We start from the raw sequence: 16,498 nt of genomic DNA, 5'->3' as shown, positions 1-16,498 counted from the left end.
AGTCTTCTTATTTAAGAAATACATTGCATAAGGCTGCTTAAGCTGCCGTAGGTCATGATTCCTGTAATGGATCTTGGCAGAGCTAATTGAAAACCTTTTGGAAAGGATTCACCATTCTAAATGCCATTAAAAACATTTGTGATTCATGGAAAGAGGTCAGAATATTAACTTGAACAAGCATGTGGGCAAAATTGATTCTAACACTTATGGATGACTTGGAGGGGTTCAAGATTTAAGTGGAGGGAGTAATTGCGGGTATGATAAGAATAGCAAGAGATCTAGCACTAGAAGCAGAGTCTGAAGATATTGCTGAATTGGTTCAATCTCATGATAAAACCTGAATGGTTGAGGAGTTGCTTCTTACTGATGAGCAAAGAAAGTTTTTTTTTTTTGTTTGTTTTTGTTTTTTTTTGTTTGTTTGTTTTTTGCGATGGAATCTACTCCTGGTGAAATGCTGTGAAAAGTTTAGAAGTGATAACAAAGGATTAATTATTGCATCAATGCTAGCTGATAAAACAGTGGCAGGGTTTGAGGGGATTGTCTCCAATTCTGAAAGTTCTGCTATGGATGAAAAGCTATCAAGCAGCATCACAAGCTTCAGAGAAATCACTCATGAAAGAAAGAGTCAATCAGTGTGGCAAACTTCACTGATGTCTTATTTTAAGTAATTGCCACAGACACCCAACCTTCAACAACCACCCCCCTGACCAGTTGAAAGCCATGAGCATCAAAGCAAGACCTTACACCAGCAAAAAGATTAGGATTTACTGAAATCTAAGATGATGGTCAGTATTTCTTAACAATAAGGTATTTTTAAATTTATATATGTATATATATATATAGTTTTCTTTTTTAGACGTAATGCTATTTCACATTTAATAGACTATAATATAGTGAAAACATAAGTTTATGTGCACTGGAAACCAAAAAGTTAATTTGACTTTAGTGTGATATTCCCTTTGTTGTGGTGGTAACTATAGCCAGCAATATCTTTGAGGTATGCCTGCATTATTTCATCCTATTTTTTTAAATGAGGAAATGTATCATGTGCTCTTTCACTTAAGAATATAACTTAGATTATTTCATATCAGTACAATAAAAGTTCCTTAATAATCTACTGAATAAATGTACTATCATTTATTTAACAAGTTCCCCATTGTAAACATTTTAAGTGGTTTCTGACCTTTTAATTCACTACCCTGTACATAAAATCTTATGCATTTAGATATTGTTACTCAACACAGAAAGGCTAGGGTTTCTGGTTATTTATTCATTTACTTTCCACAGTTACTGTAGAGTATAAGATCTAACACAGGTAATGCTTCTACCTTAAAAAAGTCTTATTAAAATTATAAATATAAAGAGTCCTGTAATTCTAAATATCTTATGATGAAAACAACATTTATAGATTTTTTCCCTATTCCTGCCATTTTTCTGCCCCCTTCAGCAACAGCTTTCAGAATGTTAAATTAATATTTATGTCCATATTTCTAAATAATACCTTAAAATTTTGCCACTTCTTGATTTTTCAGATGTTGTAAATTCTTTTTTTTTTTAAGATTTTATTTATTTATTTATGAGAGACAGAGAGAGAGAGGCTGAGACACAGGCAGATAGAGAAGCAGCCTCCATGCAGGGGGCCCGACGTGGGACTCGATCCCAGATCTCCAGGATCACGCCCTGCCGAAAGCGGCACTAAACCGCTGAGCCACCCAGGTTGCCCAGATGTTGTAAATTCTTATGGCCGATAGAGTTTTTTCATTCTTTCATCATAGTTGTATCATAAATTTGATTATACCAGTATTCAGTGTTTATAATAGTTATATAAATGCTATTGGTATTTAAATGACGTTATAATTAATTGCCCCTTCTTGGTCAACTTTTTAAGTGAATATTGTTTTCTGTGTATTCTTACTCATGATTTTTTTCACGCAGTTCTTCTGTTTTTATTGTGAGCTCATATATGTGATCTCAATTAATTTAATTCCTGGGTCTTAGTTTAGAATTCTTTCACAGGTGTTTTATGCTTGCTTCTTTTGGGAACAGGGAGTATCAACTGTCCTGGCACTACTAGTACTGTACTTTCAGGGTCTCTATTTGTACTGTAATTGTCTAATAACTAGTTATTTTTATTTGGTGTCACCCCAGGACTTGCTATTCTGGTTGAAAATCTTATATAATGACCTTTGTCTTTGAGACAAGTTTGACTTTTAGGAATGCTTCCTTATGTAAAAATTAGATTTCAGTTCAGGTTTTAAAAAAATTTTTTTTCTCCTTTGGAATTTTCCTTACTTGATTATAAACCAAGCAATATTGTAAATATTAAGCTGTTTGGATGATCTAGTTGTTTTTTTCCTGGAGGCCCTTATAAGTGTGTCCTAGTGCTGGAGATAAATCTGTATTTGTCCATTGTGGAGGAACTCAAGGCATCACTTTGCTGTATTAGTGTTTAGATCTGGGGAATTCTTTGTATTATTTTTGATGAATAACTTCTCTGTTATTTGGATAACAATATCTATTATCTGTTCTCTGTAACATCTGATATTTGGGTCCTGGATCCACTGGATTGTCATACTGTATCTATTTCCTTTCCCCTTTTTTTCCCCCTCTCCCTTCTGGAGGAGAAACTGACTTTATTTCATTTCCCAAGTCTTTTGCTAATGTTTTTGTACATATTATGTTTTGAATTCCTAAGAGTTTTGTTTGTTTGTTCTTTGAATCTTTTTTTTAAAATAGCATTTGGTACTTGTTTTATAGGTGTTGTATCTTCTCATTTGACGATGTTAGTGTTATTTTTTTATTCTTACATAATGTTTCTTCCAAGGTGCTTTCCCCCCTCCCTTCCCCCTTTTCCATTACCGTGTTCTGGCCTTTTTAAAGAGCTTTTCTTTAAATGACTGATTCATAGATATCTCTTTTTAAGAGTGAGGCACAAAGGGTTGACTGGAACTTCTTGTAGAGGAGGCTTCACTGTAGGGTTTTCTGGCAAGGCTGTTGACTGTTACCACTTTTCCTTTGTCAGTGTTTTTAAGCAGGACTGGCTTCAGGGGCATACAACGTGTGCATTTGTACAGGGCCCTGTGATTTCAGGGGTGCCATGCTTGGTTTAGTGATCTGCTGTTGCCATCCTGAAATTCTTAATTTTTGAACAAGGGTTCTATGTGTATGTTTCATGCTAGGGCCCACAAGATCTTGGCACAAATAGGTGCAACCCATTTTATGATTGCAAACTATGTGTTTGTTCTTTCCTACTCCCGCCTTCTCCATCCTTTCTTCCTCTTTTCCTTTATCTTCTTTTCCTCCTTTCCATGTCCTTTTTTCCCCTGCTTGGCTTGAGTTAGTTTTGATCATCTGAATCTCAAAGCACTTTGCCTTTGAAGCCTTTAACAAAGTTTATGATAAATAGTAATTTTTTAAAAATCTGATGCAGAGTGGAATTTATGCCTTTCCTATTGAAGCAAATAATAAGGTGACATTGAAGTAGCAGTTGGAACAGGGCCAGTTCAGTCAACACATTAGCCAGGAATTTAGCCTGAGTTACATGCAAGAGGCCATATTCTTCTGTGCAGAATTCTGTGCAGAATTTGGCCCTTACTCTTTAACAGATTGTAGTTGGTAGAGGGAATGTTGTGCTAATGGAGAAACGATAAGGACAACAATAATGGCACTGTTGTAAGATCTTGTGGGCCCTAGCATGAAACATACACATAGAACCCTTGTTCAAAAACCACAGGTAACAATGTTATATGCGTGTCTAAAAGTTAGCATATAGAACAATCAATTACATCTATGCTAGTGTGAATACATGGTGGGATTATTTGCACACTTTCATCATTGTATTTGTTAGGAAACTTCCAGGAGTTTTTGTTATTTTGTTTCTGATTGAGAGGATTCAGCAAAGCTGATGGTTTTGTATTCTTTTGCTGTTGAAATCCATGCTGTGTATTAAGGCAGCCCTTAATGGGATAGGGCCAGAGATGAAAATTAATCCTTTCAATAATTTGGAAATCATAAGCCAAAGGGACAGATTTACTAAGGTGTTTCTTTCAGTACTGGGTACAGTTTACTATGGCAAAGGTGCTCTATTTCCATATGTACTACTTTATTCCTGTAGACTGATTCTTACATGATTGAATTGTTTTTCTCTCCTGTTTTTTTATTTGGCTACATATTTGAATTAGCCTGTGAGACTGAGTTTGAAAGATTTTGTCACGTATTATTACTTATTGTATAGAGGGGCTAAGGAATGAGATAGAATGAGGAGATAAGAGATTAAACACTATTCAGTGAGAAAGACTTCTTGTCCCACAATGCTGTGTCATCCCAGTGAAACTTACTTTCTTTTAGAAATCAACTAGGCTTGTTACAACTGTCAAATGTAGGATCAGTGAAAGATGGAGAGGTAGTGTTTTGTTGTTCTTATTCTGTTTTGACAAAGATGCATATGGGATAATCTGTTCTTATTTGTGCTTCTCTGACATTTATAGTTAGGCCACTTTGGTGTGTGGGATTGTACAGATTTTGGTGTGTTGGTGGTAGGGGGTGGGTTATACCATTTCTCAGTCAAAACCTTTTTAGTGCATTGGTTGGTTGTTATCCCATTATCTTTATTTTGATTTCTTTGCAACTTTCCTTTTGGAATATCTGGAAGTGTTTATGGCTGCCTTATCCAATATAGTTGATTAGTTGTTGTGAAAGGAATGTAATCTTGTGGCTTCAGAGAAAGTGGCGAGGCTAAATTGGAAAACCTTTCTCAATCAAATGTTATTAGCTAATTACCTGCTGTAAATTATGTTCATTCTAATTATAGACTTGCCCTTGGCCAAAGAATTTAAAAGGTGAGAAGCAACAACTTTCTAATAGATAAAATATAATGGTTAATTGGTCTTTGAAGTTTCTTCCCTCCCTCCCTTCCTTCCTTTCTCTTACTTTTATTCTTCTCTCCCTTTTTAAATACTGTAGTAATTCATTCCAAATATATGAATCAAATATTGGCTTTTAACCACCTATGTGGTGCAAGATCCTGTTACTATGCATGGATTAATTTGCTAGATGTGATTAATATGGGTTCTACTTGGTTTGTGAATGGCCAACAATAATATAATATGAATTGAGAAATGTTTATCAGTTTGTGCCATAGTTTAGTCTTTAAAAAATTGTTTAAATTTTGTTTCAGATATCTGAATTGAGTTTTGTCATTAGTATACCAATTATGATTACTTTTAAAAATTACTAATTTCCCATTTTTTTGTAAGGTAATTCTGTTTAATTATGTGATCTCTATTAACATAAGTATGTATTCAGCAGATAAATTTTCAATACCAATCATGTCCAGACATATTAAGGGTATTAGACCTATGTATATTTAATAATTTTGTCAAGGCATAGTATCAGAGTGATTATGGGTAATGGACAATTTATTGGAATGGGCTTCTGATAAGCTTTGAAAAGCACCTTACTTTACATCTTTCTTGTCAGATCAAAATTTTTGGTTGGCAGTAATAAGTTGTGAATGACTATGTCAGGTTTTACCAAGAGTGACCAGTTTGTGTCTTACTTTCATCAGAAGGCATGACTGTGTATTAATTATATATATGAGTCTGTGTATTAATTGAGATTTTTAATGTATTATTGAGTTTTATGTAGAAAACAAATCTATTGGTAAAGAAAATATACTCAAGTTAGTTCAATCTTTGACAGGATATTTTTCCCTAAAATTTTCAGCTAGCTGTCAGCAGATCCGATTTAGGCTTCACCCTGTCCTTACTGAACTAAGTGACCTTGAACAAACTTCTTGACCTCTCTACGCCTCAGTTTCCTCATTTATAAAATGAATACAATGGGATGGCTTACCTTTCAAGTCTTTTCGTATTTAAAAAGTCTGTAATATTATTTAAGATGAAGGCATTTTCCTGAATCCTCCCTTTCTAGTGATGGTTTTGAGTTTGACATTTTGAAAGAAAGTTATCATTGTGGTCAAATTTGGTCTTGACTACTTTGAAGATAGGTTGTACATTTTTGGCTCTGTATTCTTCAAATAAAAATTTTAGGCCATGTAGGACTATCTGGTTATTCCTGTGTTTTCTTTTGGTAACTGGGCAGCCTGTGTGTTACAATGTGGTTCTGTGATTACGGTCAGTAACTTTGGAGTAAGCAAAGGGAGTTTGGTTGATCTAGTTTCAGACTACTATATCACAGAATAGCATGAAGAAACTTGGAAGGGTATTTTAGAAAGTGATTAAATTCAACTCTCTCATTTAACAGATTAAAAAAAATGCCCCAGAGTTTTGTTAGCTTATATGCTGAGCTTGCATCAGGAAAAGAATGTTGATCACAATTTCATTCATTCACTTAATAAGTATTTATGTCAACCTATATTAATAACCTCCTTTTTGAAGACCAGGTTTTAAATACATTTTTAATATACTTACTATGATGTTAAATAACTCTCTCTCTCTCTCTTTGAAACACCCTTTTCACTTTCCAGATATATTTGGCATTCAAATTTGTCCACTCTCTCTCTTCTTTATTCCGTCCTTATTTTTCAAGCTGATATTATATACAGGGCACCATTTGAGATGCATATATTCAATGGCAAGTAAAATTTCACCTTCCCAAGTTGAACTTGGAATTCTTTTTAGATATCCATGTAAAAACCTTAGTAGATAGTTAGGTATATGAACCTGGGGATCAGCCATGGCAAAGTTGGAGATATAAATTAAGAAGTTGTGCAAATAAATAAATAAATAAATAAATAAATAAATAAATATTGTATATAGATAATACTTAAGGCAAGAGAATTAATTAAGCTCAGTTAGAAGTTGAAGAAGTTAAAGAAGAGATCTGATTCCCAGGTAACTTCTGCATCTCAAAGTTGGGGCAGTGGAAAGGAACCAGTGGAACAGACCGAGAAGGAATAGACAGGAAGAGAACCATGGAAGCAAAATATTCCAAGAAGTAGAGAGTGGCAAACATTATATGGTCTCATTCATTTGGGGAATATAAATAATAGTGAAATGGAATAGAAGGGAAGGGAGAAGAAATGGGTAGGAAATATCAGAAAGGGAGACAGAACATAAAGACTCCTAACTCTGGGAAATGAACTAGGGGTGGTGGAAGGGGAGGAGGGCGGGGGGTGGGGGTGAATGGGTGATGGGCATTGAGGGGGGCACTTGACGGGTCGAGCACTGGGTGCTATTCTGTATGTTGGCAAATTGAACACCAATAAAAAATGAATTTATTTAAAAAAAAAGTAGAGAGTGGATTTGGCATGATGATGGCAGAAACAGAGTCTGTGGAGTTTTTTAATCTCAGATTTTCTTGCAAAATTAGACTAAGATTTGTTAAAGAAAAAAGTAATAAACACTATATTCAACAGCAAAAAGTAGGTGACAGTTGTTTAAATGAATTCTAGAGCATAAGCTGATAGAGCAGAACTATTGGCAACAATGAGACATAGGGTGTCTATCACATTTGTCCTAGACTAGTGGAAGGGGACATAAGAGGACTTAAGGTGGTCCCGAGAGCTTAGTGATCCAGACATCGCTGCCCCAAAAGGAATAATTGCCAACAGAGTAGAGGACTTGGAAGACATATCTGAGGACAGCAGCTGCAACTGGCAGAGTGCTCTGAGACCTCATTTCTCTTGGGAATAAATAACCTGATGGAAGCACCCTTCTTAAGGTACAGAGATGAATGGTAAAAGGAACAAGTAAGGCACAGCACAACACACTGAAGGAAGGAGAATGTTCGGATACCAATAGAGGAGGGGCTCAGAAAACATATCAGAGAGGACTGGAGAGGTGGCTACCCTGATTAAACACATACACACACACACACACACACACACACACACACACACACACACACATTTTGTTACTTATAATAATGGTAGAAGAGGAAGCCCTAGAATAACCTAGGGCTTGTTCAGGTCCACCTCATTCCTTATTCAGGAACCTCTTCCTAAAAGTAAATGGGAACATGGGTAGGAGAACAGGCTTGTGGTGGAACCATGTACAAAGATAGAAGCATTCTGAAAAATAGTATAAATCTAACAGAATAGTTCAGAAATGAGAAAATGTAAGCATTAAATAAGAGATAACTGACAGATACAAAAGATAACTATAAGTAAAATAAAAGAAAAATTCATAGTAACATTCAGTTTCAACTTGAATCTCAGTAATAACTAATGATGTTCAGCATTTGTGTCTTTGGAGATATACTGTTTGCTAATGTAAATGGAATTTTTTTCTTGATTTCATGTTTGGATTGTTCATTGCAAGTTTTACAAATACACATGATTTTTGTGTGTTGACCTTTTATCTTATAACTTTGCTGAACTTGTTTATTAGGTCTAATAGTGCATTGTTTATTGGAACTAATAATTCTGTAGTTTCCAATATATATGAAACCATATCTTCTGAAAATAGGGATAGTTTCACTTCATTTCTTTTTTTTCTTAAGATTTTATTTATTTATTCATGAGAGACACAGAGAGAGGCAAACATAGGCAGAGGGAGAAGCAGGTTCCCTGTGGGGAGCCTGATGTGGAACTCGATTCCAGGACCCTTGGACTACGACCTTAACCAAAGGCAGACCCTTAACCACCGGAGCCACCCCGGCGTCCCTCACTTCTTCATTTCTAATCTAGTAATTTCTTAGGATGCCTTTTATTTATTTCTCTTGCTTAATGCCTTTGCTAGACCACCTTGAGTGCAATGTTAAATAGAAATGTCCAGAGTGGACATCCTTGTTTTGTTTCTGATGTTAGAGTTTTAGTCTTTCGCCAATAGTATGATGTTAGTACAGATGTCCCTTATCAGGTTGAGGATGTTGCTTTCTATTTTTAATTTGTTGAGTATTTTTATCAAGAAAGTATGTTTGATCTTGTCATTGTTTGTCTGCATACTGAGATGGTCATTTTTTTTCCTTTATTGTTTTAATATGGTGTATTAAACAGATTGCTGATTGTGTGTTGAACCACCTTGGCATTCCTGAGATAAATTCCACTTGGTCTTTAGCGCATAATCCTTTTAAAATGCTTTTGCATTCTGCTTGCTGCTATTTTATTGAAGAGTGGTACATCTATATTTATAAGGCTCATTGCTTTCTACTTTTCTTATATTGTCTTTATCTGGCTTTGGATTAATGTAACATTGGTTACTCAATCTTTTATGTTATCAGACTGAAGATACCTATTATATTCTCATCATCTTTTTAGCTCCAAAGCATAGCAGTCTAGCACATAGTAATAGTGCAAATTAAATATAATGCTTACTGAGAAAATTTGATACAAATAATGGCATCTGGGAAAATTTTAGGTGATCAGTAACAACAAATTTCATAGTATTTGGAGAGTCTACATTTTCTGTCTTGAATTATGATGAATATTACTGACTGTCTCTATATCATTTAAAAATTTATGAAGTACATAATAACAGTCAAAATTTTAGTTCTGATATCTAAAATGATTATAGAAGCCCGTTATGTCAGTAATGAGAATTTCATCATAATCCAACATTCATTGATAGCTGATATGTTCTCAGATACTATGCAAAGCATTGGACTAATATTCCTTCTCTCTAGAAGATATAGCCATTGTTAAAATGTTCATTGTCAGTTAAAATATAATGCCATAGAACATTTTGATTACTTGTGAAATGTCTCTAAGAAAATACTTTTAATGTGAATTGCTTAGTACATTGTACTCTATGCTTTTTTATTAGCATATCAATACATTTTTGATGATTTATGTCATTATTCAGGACTATAGTTATTGAATTATCAAACTTGATCATTGAAATGGTTCATATTCATCTTTAATTTGTAATTATGTAAAATGGTTCATATTCATCTTTAATTTGTAATTATGTAAAAGAATAGATTCTCAGTTTTACTTAATGGATCTAGGTTAATTTGCTTTTACTCAGACTAATTAATTCTAAGTAGCTTTTTGACCTTTTTGGTTCTGTTTCCTCAATTCAAAACTGAAGAGATTACTTACTACTAGGTATTGTCAAGATAGAAAAAAAGCAAATTAGTATTTGTTTAGTTAAGTGTGGAAAATGCTGGTTTTAGTAAAGTTCAACATATTTCTTTCTGTATTTGTCTGAGTTTTAATATGTTAATATATATTGTTAATGTCCATAGTTTGACTTGTTGATTTTATATGAACTTCTTATATATCACTGGCTTGAAGGTGGAACATATGCATTCCAAGAACTGCCTGAGATGATCCATTATGATATGGAAAGAAGATTGTAGAATACCTATTTCTATTTACGTATTTTATAATCTCGAAAAGAGAAAAACTGTGGTAATATTTAGCACACGGGTTGCCCTCCCTAGGATCAGGATCCCTATATGAAACAGTCACATATTTTTGTGAGATAACCAGACATGAATGGGAGATCCAAAATGATGAGTTGATAGTGACGTCCTTATTTGTTTCCTTGTTTTTAGCGTAATAGAGTACATAACTTGCCTAACCAGGTAATTGGACTATTATGTTACTTACTTTTTACTGAAACAACTCTCAGAGAAATGGAAAAATGACTTTAGAATGATTGCTGCCATCAGCCATAGATATTCATAACTATGCTAACAAAAATCCATATTTTTAACAAGTGCTCTTGGTGATCTTTTATATTAAGACAACTTTGGGAAATAGTGACTTAGCCATACTAAGATATATAAAGGCATATACAAGAAAGGGAAATTAAATGTTAATAATGAAATAGAAACTGTTAAGTCAGTAAGGTCTAATAAATGACAGGAGATGATGAATAAGTGGAAGCAGTTAATGGACAAAAATTATTGGCATTATCTTTTATCCTAAATATAGTTGAAGTTTAATTTTCTCTTAAAGTCTATTAGGGTCATGATACAGTCATTCCTTGCAGTCATTCAAGGTTTCAAGCTGACAGAGGCTGTGCCCTCTGCAGAACCTGGCTTTCATTGTCATCTTGGCTATTGGCATTCAGCAAGCAAGTAGGGGAAGAAAAGGAGTGTGTGGAAGATTTTGGAGGAGTTTTGTGACTCAAGCCTGAAATAATATATATTACTTCTCCCAACCCAATATTCCTAAAATAAATCCCACTTGATTGAGATATGTTATTCTGTTTATATATTGCTAGACTCAGTTAGCTAATAACTGAGTCTAAACAAAGCTAATACTTTGTTTAGAATTTGTTTCTATACTTGTAAAAGAGTGGTTCATAGTTTTGTTTTCTTTTAAATATCTTTGCAAAGTTAAGTATAAGGGATATACTGTCCTAATAAAATATGTGGGGAAGTATTCCCTCATTTCCTATTCTCTGGAAGAGTTTGTATAAGATTTCTCTTATTTTTTTCTTTAATGTTTATTAAAAGTCACCTGTTCGGTCATCTAAGCTTAGAAATTTCTTGGTCAGAAGTTTTTTTTTTTTTTTTTTAATTAATTAATAAATTCAATTTCTCTTATAAAAATAGGACTATTAAGACTTTTTGTTTCATCTTTTAAAAATTTTGATAAGTTGTGCTTTTTCCTAGGAGTTGTTTTTTATTTTACACAAAATTTCACTTTTGGGGGGGTATTTTTTTTGGGGGGGGGGTGTATTTTATAATATCTTTAATTTTTTTTTTCAGAAATAGATGTAGACTAATGTAATATCCTAATTTGTGTAAGACGTAAATTTGCATTTTTATTTTGCTTCAATTATTTTATTTTTATGATCTTACTACATGTCATTTTTTCTCTTATTTTGGATTTTTTTTAAAGATCCTTTTGTTACATGTTTATTTAATCTTTTTACTCTGTCCCATGTCTTTTTAGATTTTCTTTTTGTATTTTGCATAGTTTTATTCCTCTTTTCACTGCAATCTCCCTGCCCCCCCCCCCAATTTTGTTTATCTAATTGGGCTTTCTGCTGTGTTTCATTTGTTTACTCATCTGTTGAGTTATTAATAGTGTATATTTCTCAGCTGTAAAGTTTCTCTCATGAATTCTAGTTCTCTGATGAAAATTTATATCCTATTTTCATTTTTTTCTCTACTTTCTTGAACGTATGAATCATACATATTTTTTTTAAAGATTTATTTATTTGAGAGAGAGAGAGAGAGAGAGAGATAGCAAGCACAAACAGGAGGGGCAGAGGGACAGGGAGAGAGACTCCAAAACAGATTGTGCTGAGCACAGAGCCCAACCTGGGGCTTGATCTCACAACACTGAGATCATGATCTGAATTGAAGCCAAGAGTCAGATGCTTAACCAACTGTGTCCCTGAATCATAATGTATTTTAAACTCTTTGATAACTAACATCTAAATCATTCATGAGCCTATCTATTCCTTTTGTCTTTTCTGTGTTTTGTTTTCATCTGTTGTCAGCTCTGGTACTTTTGTATTGAAACCTGTACAGAATGTTTGAAAAATTAGAAAGGCTCTACAGGATATGAACATTCTCCAAAGAGAGTTCATCCGTCCCTTTGCTAGGAAGATAGAATTGGGGAGTTGGTCACCTGAATCCAGTGGTTCTCCAAGTTTGTTATGTATTAAACTATTGGTATCTGTATATTACTGGAGAACTAATAAAAATATAGAGAGAGGCCTGAGCTTATTGAAGTAACACAGTCCTTCTTAGGTCTTAATCCAGGTGCAGAATTGCCATATGCCCCAAGAGATAACCATTGCCTTGTGTTATCTCACCTCTCAGTATGGTTTTCCTCTCACAGTTATTGTTTTCCATTGTTGACACAATGTCCTCCTTAATGCTTTTAAATGGAACTTTATTTTTTCTCATTGTTTTTTGCTATAGCACTAGTGTGCCACACACCACTTAAGGGTTCATGGATGCAAGAGTCAGTGGTCTTATTTTGTAGACAAGAGAACAAACCATAGTTTAATTTTTTGTTTCTGTTTTTCAGGAAAAACATAAACAAGAATTGGAAGACATGAGGAAAGCTGGTCACGAAGCTCTCAGCATTATTGTGGATGAATATAAGGTAGAGGTTTGGGAGTCTGCCTTCTCTTTTAAACTCTGTCTTACTTTATTTATTTATTTATTTTTTCTCTTACTTTAGAAAAATAATTTATACATATCTGCATATGCTAGCCTATGCAAATTATAGAATGACAGTAGTCTTACTTTGGTACAGAATTGTTTTCAATTGACTGATGAGTGCTGAAAACATAATAGATTACAAAAGTAATGCTAGATGTTGCTCTGCATTGGAGAAGTTGTAGAATGTTTATGAATATAGGATTTTCAGCTGAAGAAGTTCAAGAACAAATTCTATAGAATTAACTGCTAGACTAGATTTATCTTTCTGTGGTTCTACCTCTTTAGAAAAAAAGGTATGATTATGAATCTGAAAAATATTGTAGGTAAAGGGGGTTAAAAATACTGTTTATATTGTTACAGAAATCATGATAAATGTCAATATTAGGGACATACACAGCATTATTCTTTGATTGTATGTCTGCATAAGCTTAATCCTTTAAAGCAAACTGAAAAAAAAAAAAAAAAAAGCAAACTGAGAACTGGTGTGTTACAGCTTTCAAGAACTGAAAAGTTGTACCTGATGGATGTAAATTTGCCTCCTGGTCAAGACCAATACTGTGAAGCTAACTTTCTCTTCTTGGTGGGAAATAACTGAAAAGGGAGATTTTTAAAAAAATATTTTATTTATTTATTCATGATAGACATATATATAGAGAGAGACAGAGAGGCAGAGACACAGGCAGAGGGAGAAGCAGGCCCCATGCCGGGAGCCCGATGCGGTACTTGATCCCAGGACTCCAGGATTGCGCCCTGGGCCAAAGGCAGGTGCTAAACCACTGAGCCAACCCTGAAAAGAGATATTTTCTTTTCATGTTCAAAAAAAATTATTTTCCCCATAAATTTCATGTTAGATCATTTTTTCCCCACAAATAATAGAGGAATACATTATTGTTGAAGTTAAATTCAAACAATTCTCCCCAAAGGTAGCCACTGTTAGCAGTTTGATGTGCATCCTTGTAGAGATTTTTCTCTGTATTTGTATATGTATGTATGCTAATACCATATTATATAATTTTTTGCTTTGTTTTTACAGAAAATGTTATTCCACTCAATCTGTTGTTTCTGTATTTATTCAATATGACATGTATTTTAGTATCAGTATGTATGAACTTATTTTTTGTTCTATAGTATTCCACAGTGTGTGTGTGTGTGTGTGTGTGTATGCATAATTGGTTTAATTATACCTGTATAGATAAGCATTTAGTTTGTTTTTGGCTATTCATTACTACAATAAGTTTTTTTTTTTTTTAATCCTTCTACCACATGTAGAATACAGAAATTTTTTATTGTTGATCAAACTTCATCCTTGGACTTAGTAGTAATTAATTTTAATTTAAGTAGCTAATAATTTAATGTCAAAATGCTTCTTGTGATAAATAATTTGGATAAAAGTATAAAACAAGTAGATCCAGAATTAATTTAACTGAAAGTAAAAACTTTTTTTTTTTTAATCCCAAGGTAAATAATCCAGTAGATACGCATTGGAACATGAAAGGTCATTTTTTGTGACCACACCCAATATAGAAACCAGTGCCATTGTTGAGATGGTCATTAAAAAAATGTCAAGTTTTTGCAGCTGTGATTATTGGCTCTTTTTATAATATTGTGAATTTTTAGCTCTACTAATATAAACCAGCTTTACAGTTACTGAATTGGGTAAAAGTATAGGACTGTTTTGAACTATCATCTTTTTTTTCCCCCTAGGCTAAAGGTGGGAAGAATTAAGAAACTGGAATTTATATACTTCTGGGGTATTAAGTGGTATTTTCTTGGGTAAATTTGTATTTTATATATTTTTATTTATGAATCTAAATTAAATATTTTGAAAGCATTTACATTGTGTTTGAATTTGTGTTTTTCTGAACAGCTTGAAGTTTGATATTTTAAATCCTTTTTGAATCTAGCTCCACATATTTATATGCTGAAAACATGTTTAGTGTGTATTGTTTTCAATACTGATAGCTAATGAGGTTAAAAACATTAGTGAGAATTTTGCAAATACATTTTACAAATAGTGATTTGGAGAAACTTGGTTGAGAGCTACTCATTTCACCTGTTCTTTGTCTAGTATCATTATTTGATGCCCACTTGGAGAGGATTTAAAAGTCTCAGGCATTAGGTATCATAATTTGCTTAAGAGAATTAGGAATCAGGGGGATCCCTGGGTGGCTCAGCGACCCAGGGCATGATCCTGGAGTTCTGAGATAGAGTCCCATGTCAGGGTTCCTGCATGGAGCCTTCTTCTCCCTCTGCCTGTGTCTCTGCCTCTGTCTCATGAATAAATAAATAAAATCTTAAAAAAAAAAAGAGGATTAGGAATCAGGTCAAGTAGCCTACACAGTTATATTTAATTTGTCATATACTTATTGCCAGTTAATATAGAAACTAGATAGCTTTTGTGGCAGGGAACTTTGTGTAAATACATTTCATATAGCTTTCCATATCGATTTATTGATGAGCTTCATATTTTGTACAATGATGTTATAGTACTGTGATAAAAAATAAGATCTGATATGTTAATTATTGTATAACATTTTACAACCAACATGCTCTGAAAACATATAGAGAATCAACTTCAAAGTAATATTGGGAAAAATAAAGTAATCCAGATAGGAAAAATAGATGTTTTCCTCATAGATTAGATATCTTTATAACTTAAATGTTGATTTGTGACCCATTATGGAACAGGAAAAGAAACAATATTTGTTTCCATTTGAAAGTCAAGCATGAGAACTTCCTATAATTATTTTATTATGTGTCTCTTTTTTAGACAGTAACTTACTTTTTATTGATACCTTTTAAAGCTCCATTTTGTTATATAAACATTTTGATAATTAATATCTAGATAACTCAAAAACAAACAAAAATACAACTTCTAATTATTATTGCTAATAGAAGTTGTATGAACATTCTCTTTGAATTTATTCTTTCCTTAATTCAAGAAACCTTGATTTCCTTCTTTATGCCAGGGACCGATGTGGATATAGCACTGAAGAAAATAGCTGTATCCTTGGTCCAATGGAATATATATTTACACACCCACTCGTGACCATGCACCAACCATATATAGGTAGTAAGTGACTGAAAACCATAGCTTCCCTTGATGCTTTGACTTCTACCTCTCCTTCCCATGCAGATGTTTACTCAAATATGCAACTGGACTAGAGAAATCTGTACTTTTTTACTGCCATTACTAGCTTTTAGGGATCTTACACTCTTCTGCTTGGTTATCTTGGACTAGATGTGATATGTCTTTTTTTTCTCCCTCCAATTTGACTTGAGACATTGTTGAGGAATTTGAAAAAAAAATCATTAGAAAAGATTGTGAAAAATACAAATGAAGTAAAACAAAAATGATAAAAGCTTACAAATTAATGTACAGGAAGATGCACTATTTTTACATTAACCTTTCCTTCCAGAAATGTGAAGTAGACATTTTTCCCCCTATTTTTCCTATTAG

At 33.4% G+C, this 16,498-nt stretch overlaps 1 protein-coding gene across 8 annotated transcripts in view; it reads left to right on the top strand.

Annotated features, from left to right (window-relative positions):
• Nucleotides 1-16,498, top strand: part of CCDC91 (coiled-coil domain containing 91) — a 332,348-nt gene that overhangs the window by 158,548 nt on the left and 157,302 nt on the right. For all 8 annotated transcript variants that reach the window (XR_003140462.3, XR_007406415.1, XR_007406414.1 and 5 more), the window contains one exon: nucleotides 12,902-12,979. Coding sequence is in view for 5 of the 8 variants with exons in the window: in XM_049102557.1 (XP_048958514.1) it covers nucleotides 12,902-12,979 (78 nt within the window). In the remaining 3 variants the exon portion in view is untranslated. The remainder of the gene's footprint in view (nucleotides 1-12,901; nucleotides 12,980-16,498) is intronic.

Source organism: Canis lupus, chromosome 27, assembly GCF_003254725.2.
Source record: "Canis lupus dingo isolate Sandy chromosome 27, ASM325472v2, whole genome shotgun sequence".
NCBI lineage: Eukaryota > Metazoa > Chordata > Mammalia > Carnivora > Canidae > Canis > Canis lupus.
Note: the sequence above shows the minus strand (reverse complement) of the source record. Positions and strands in the feature narration are given on the sequence as shown.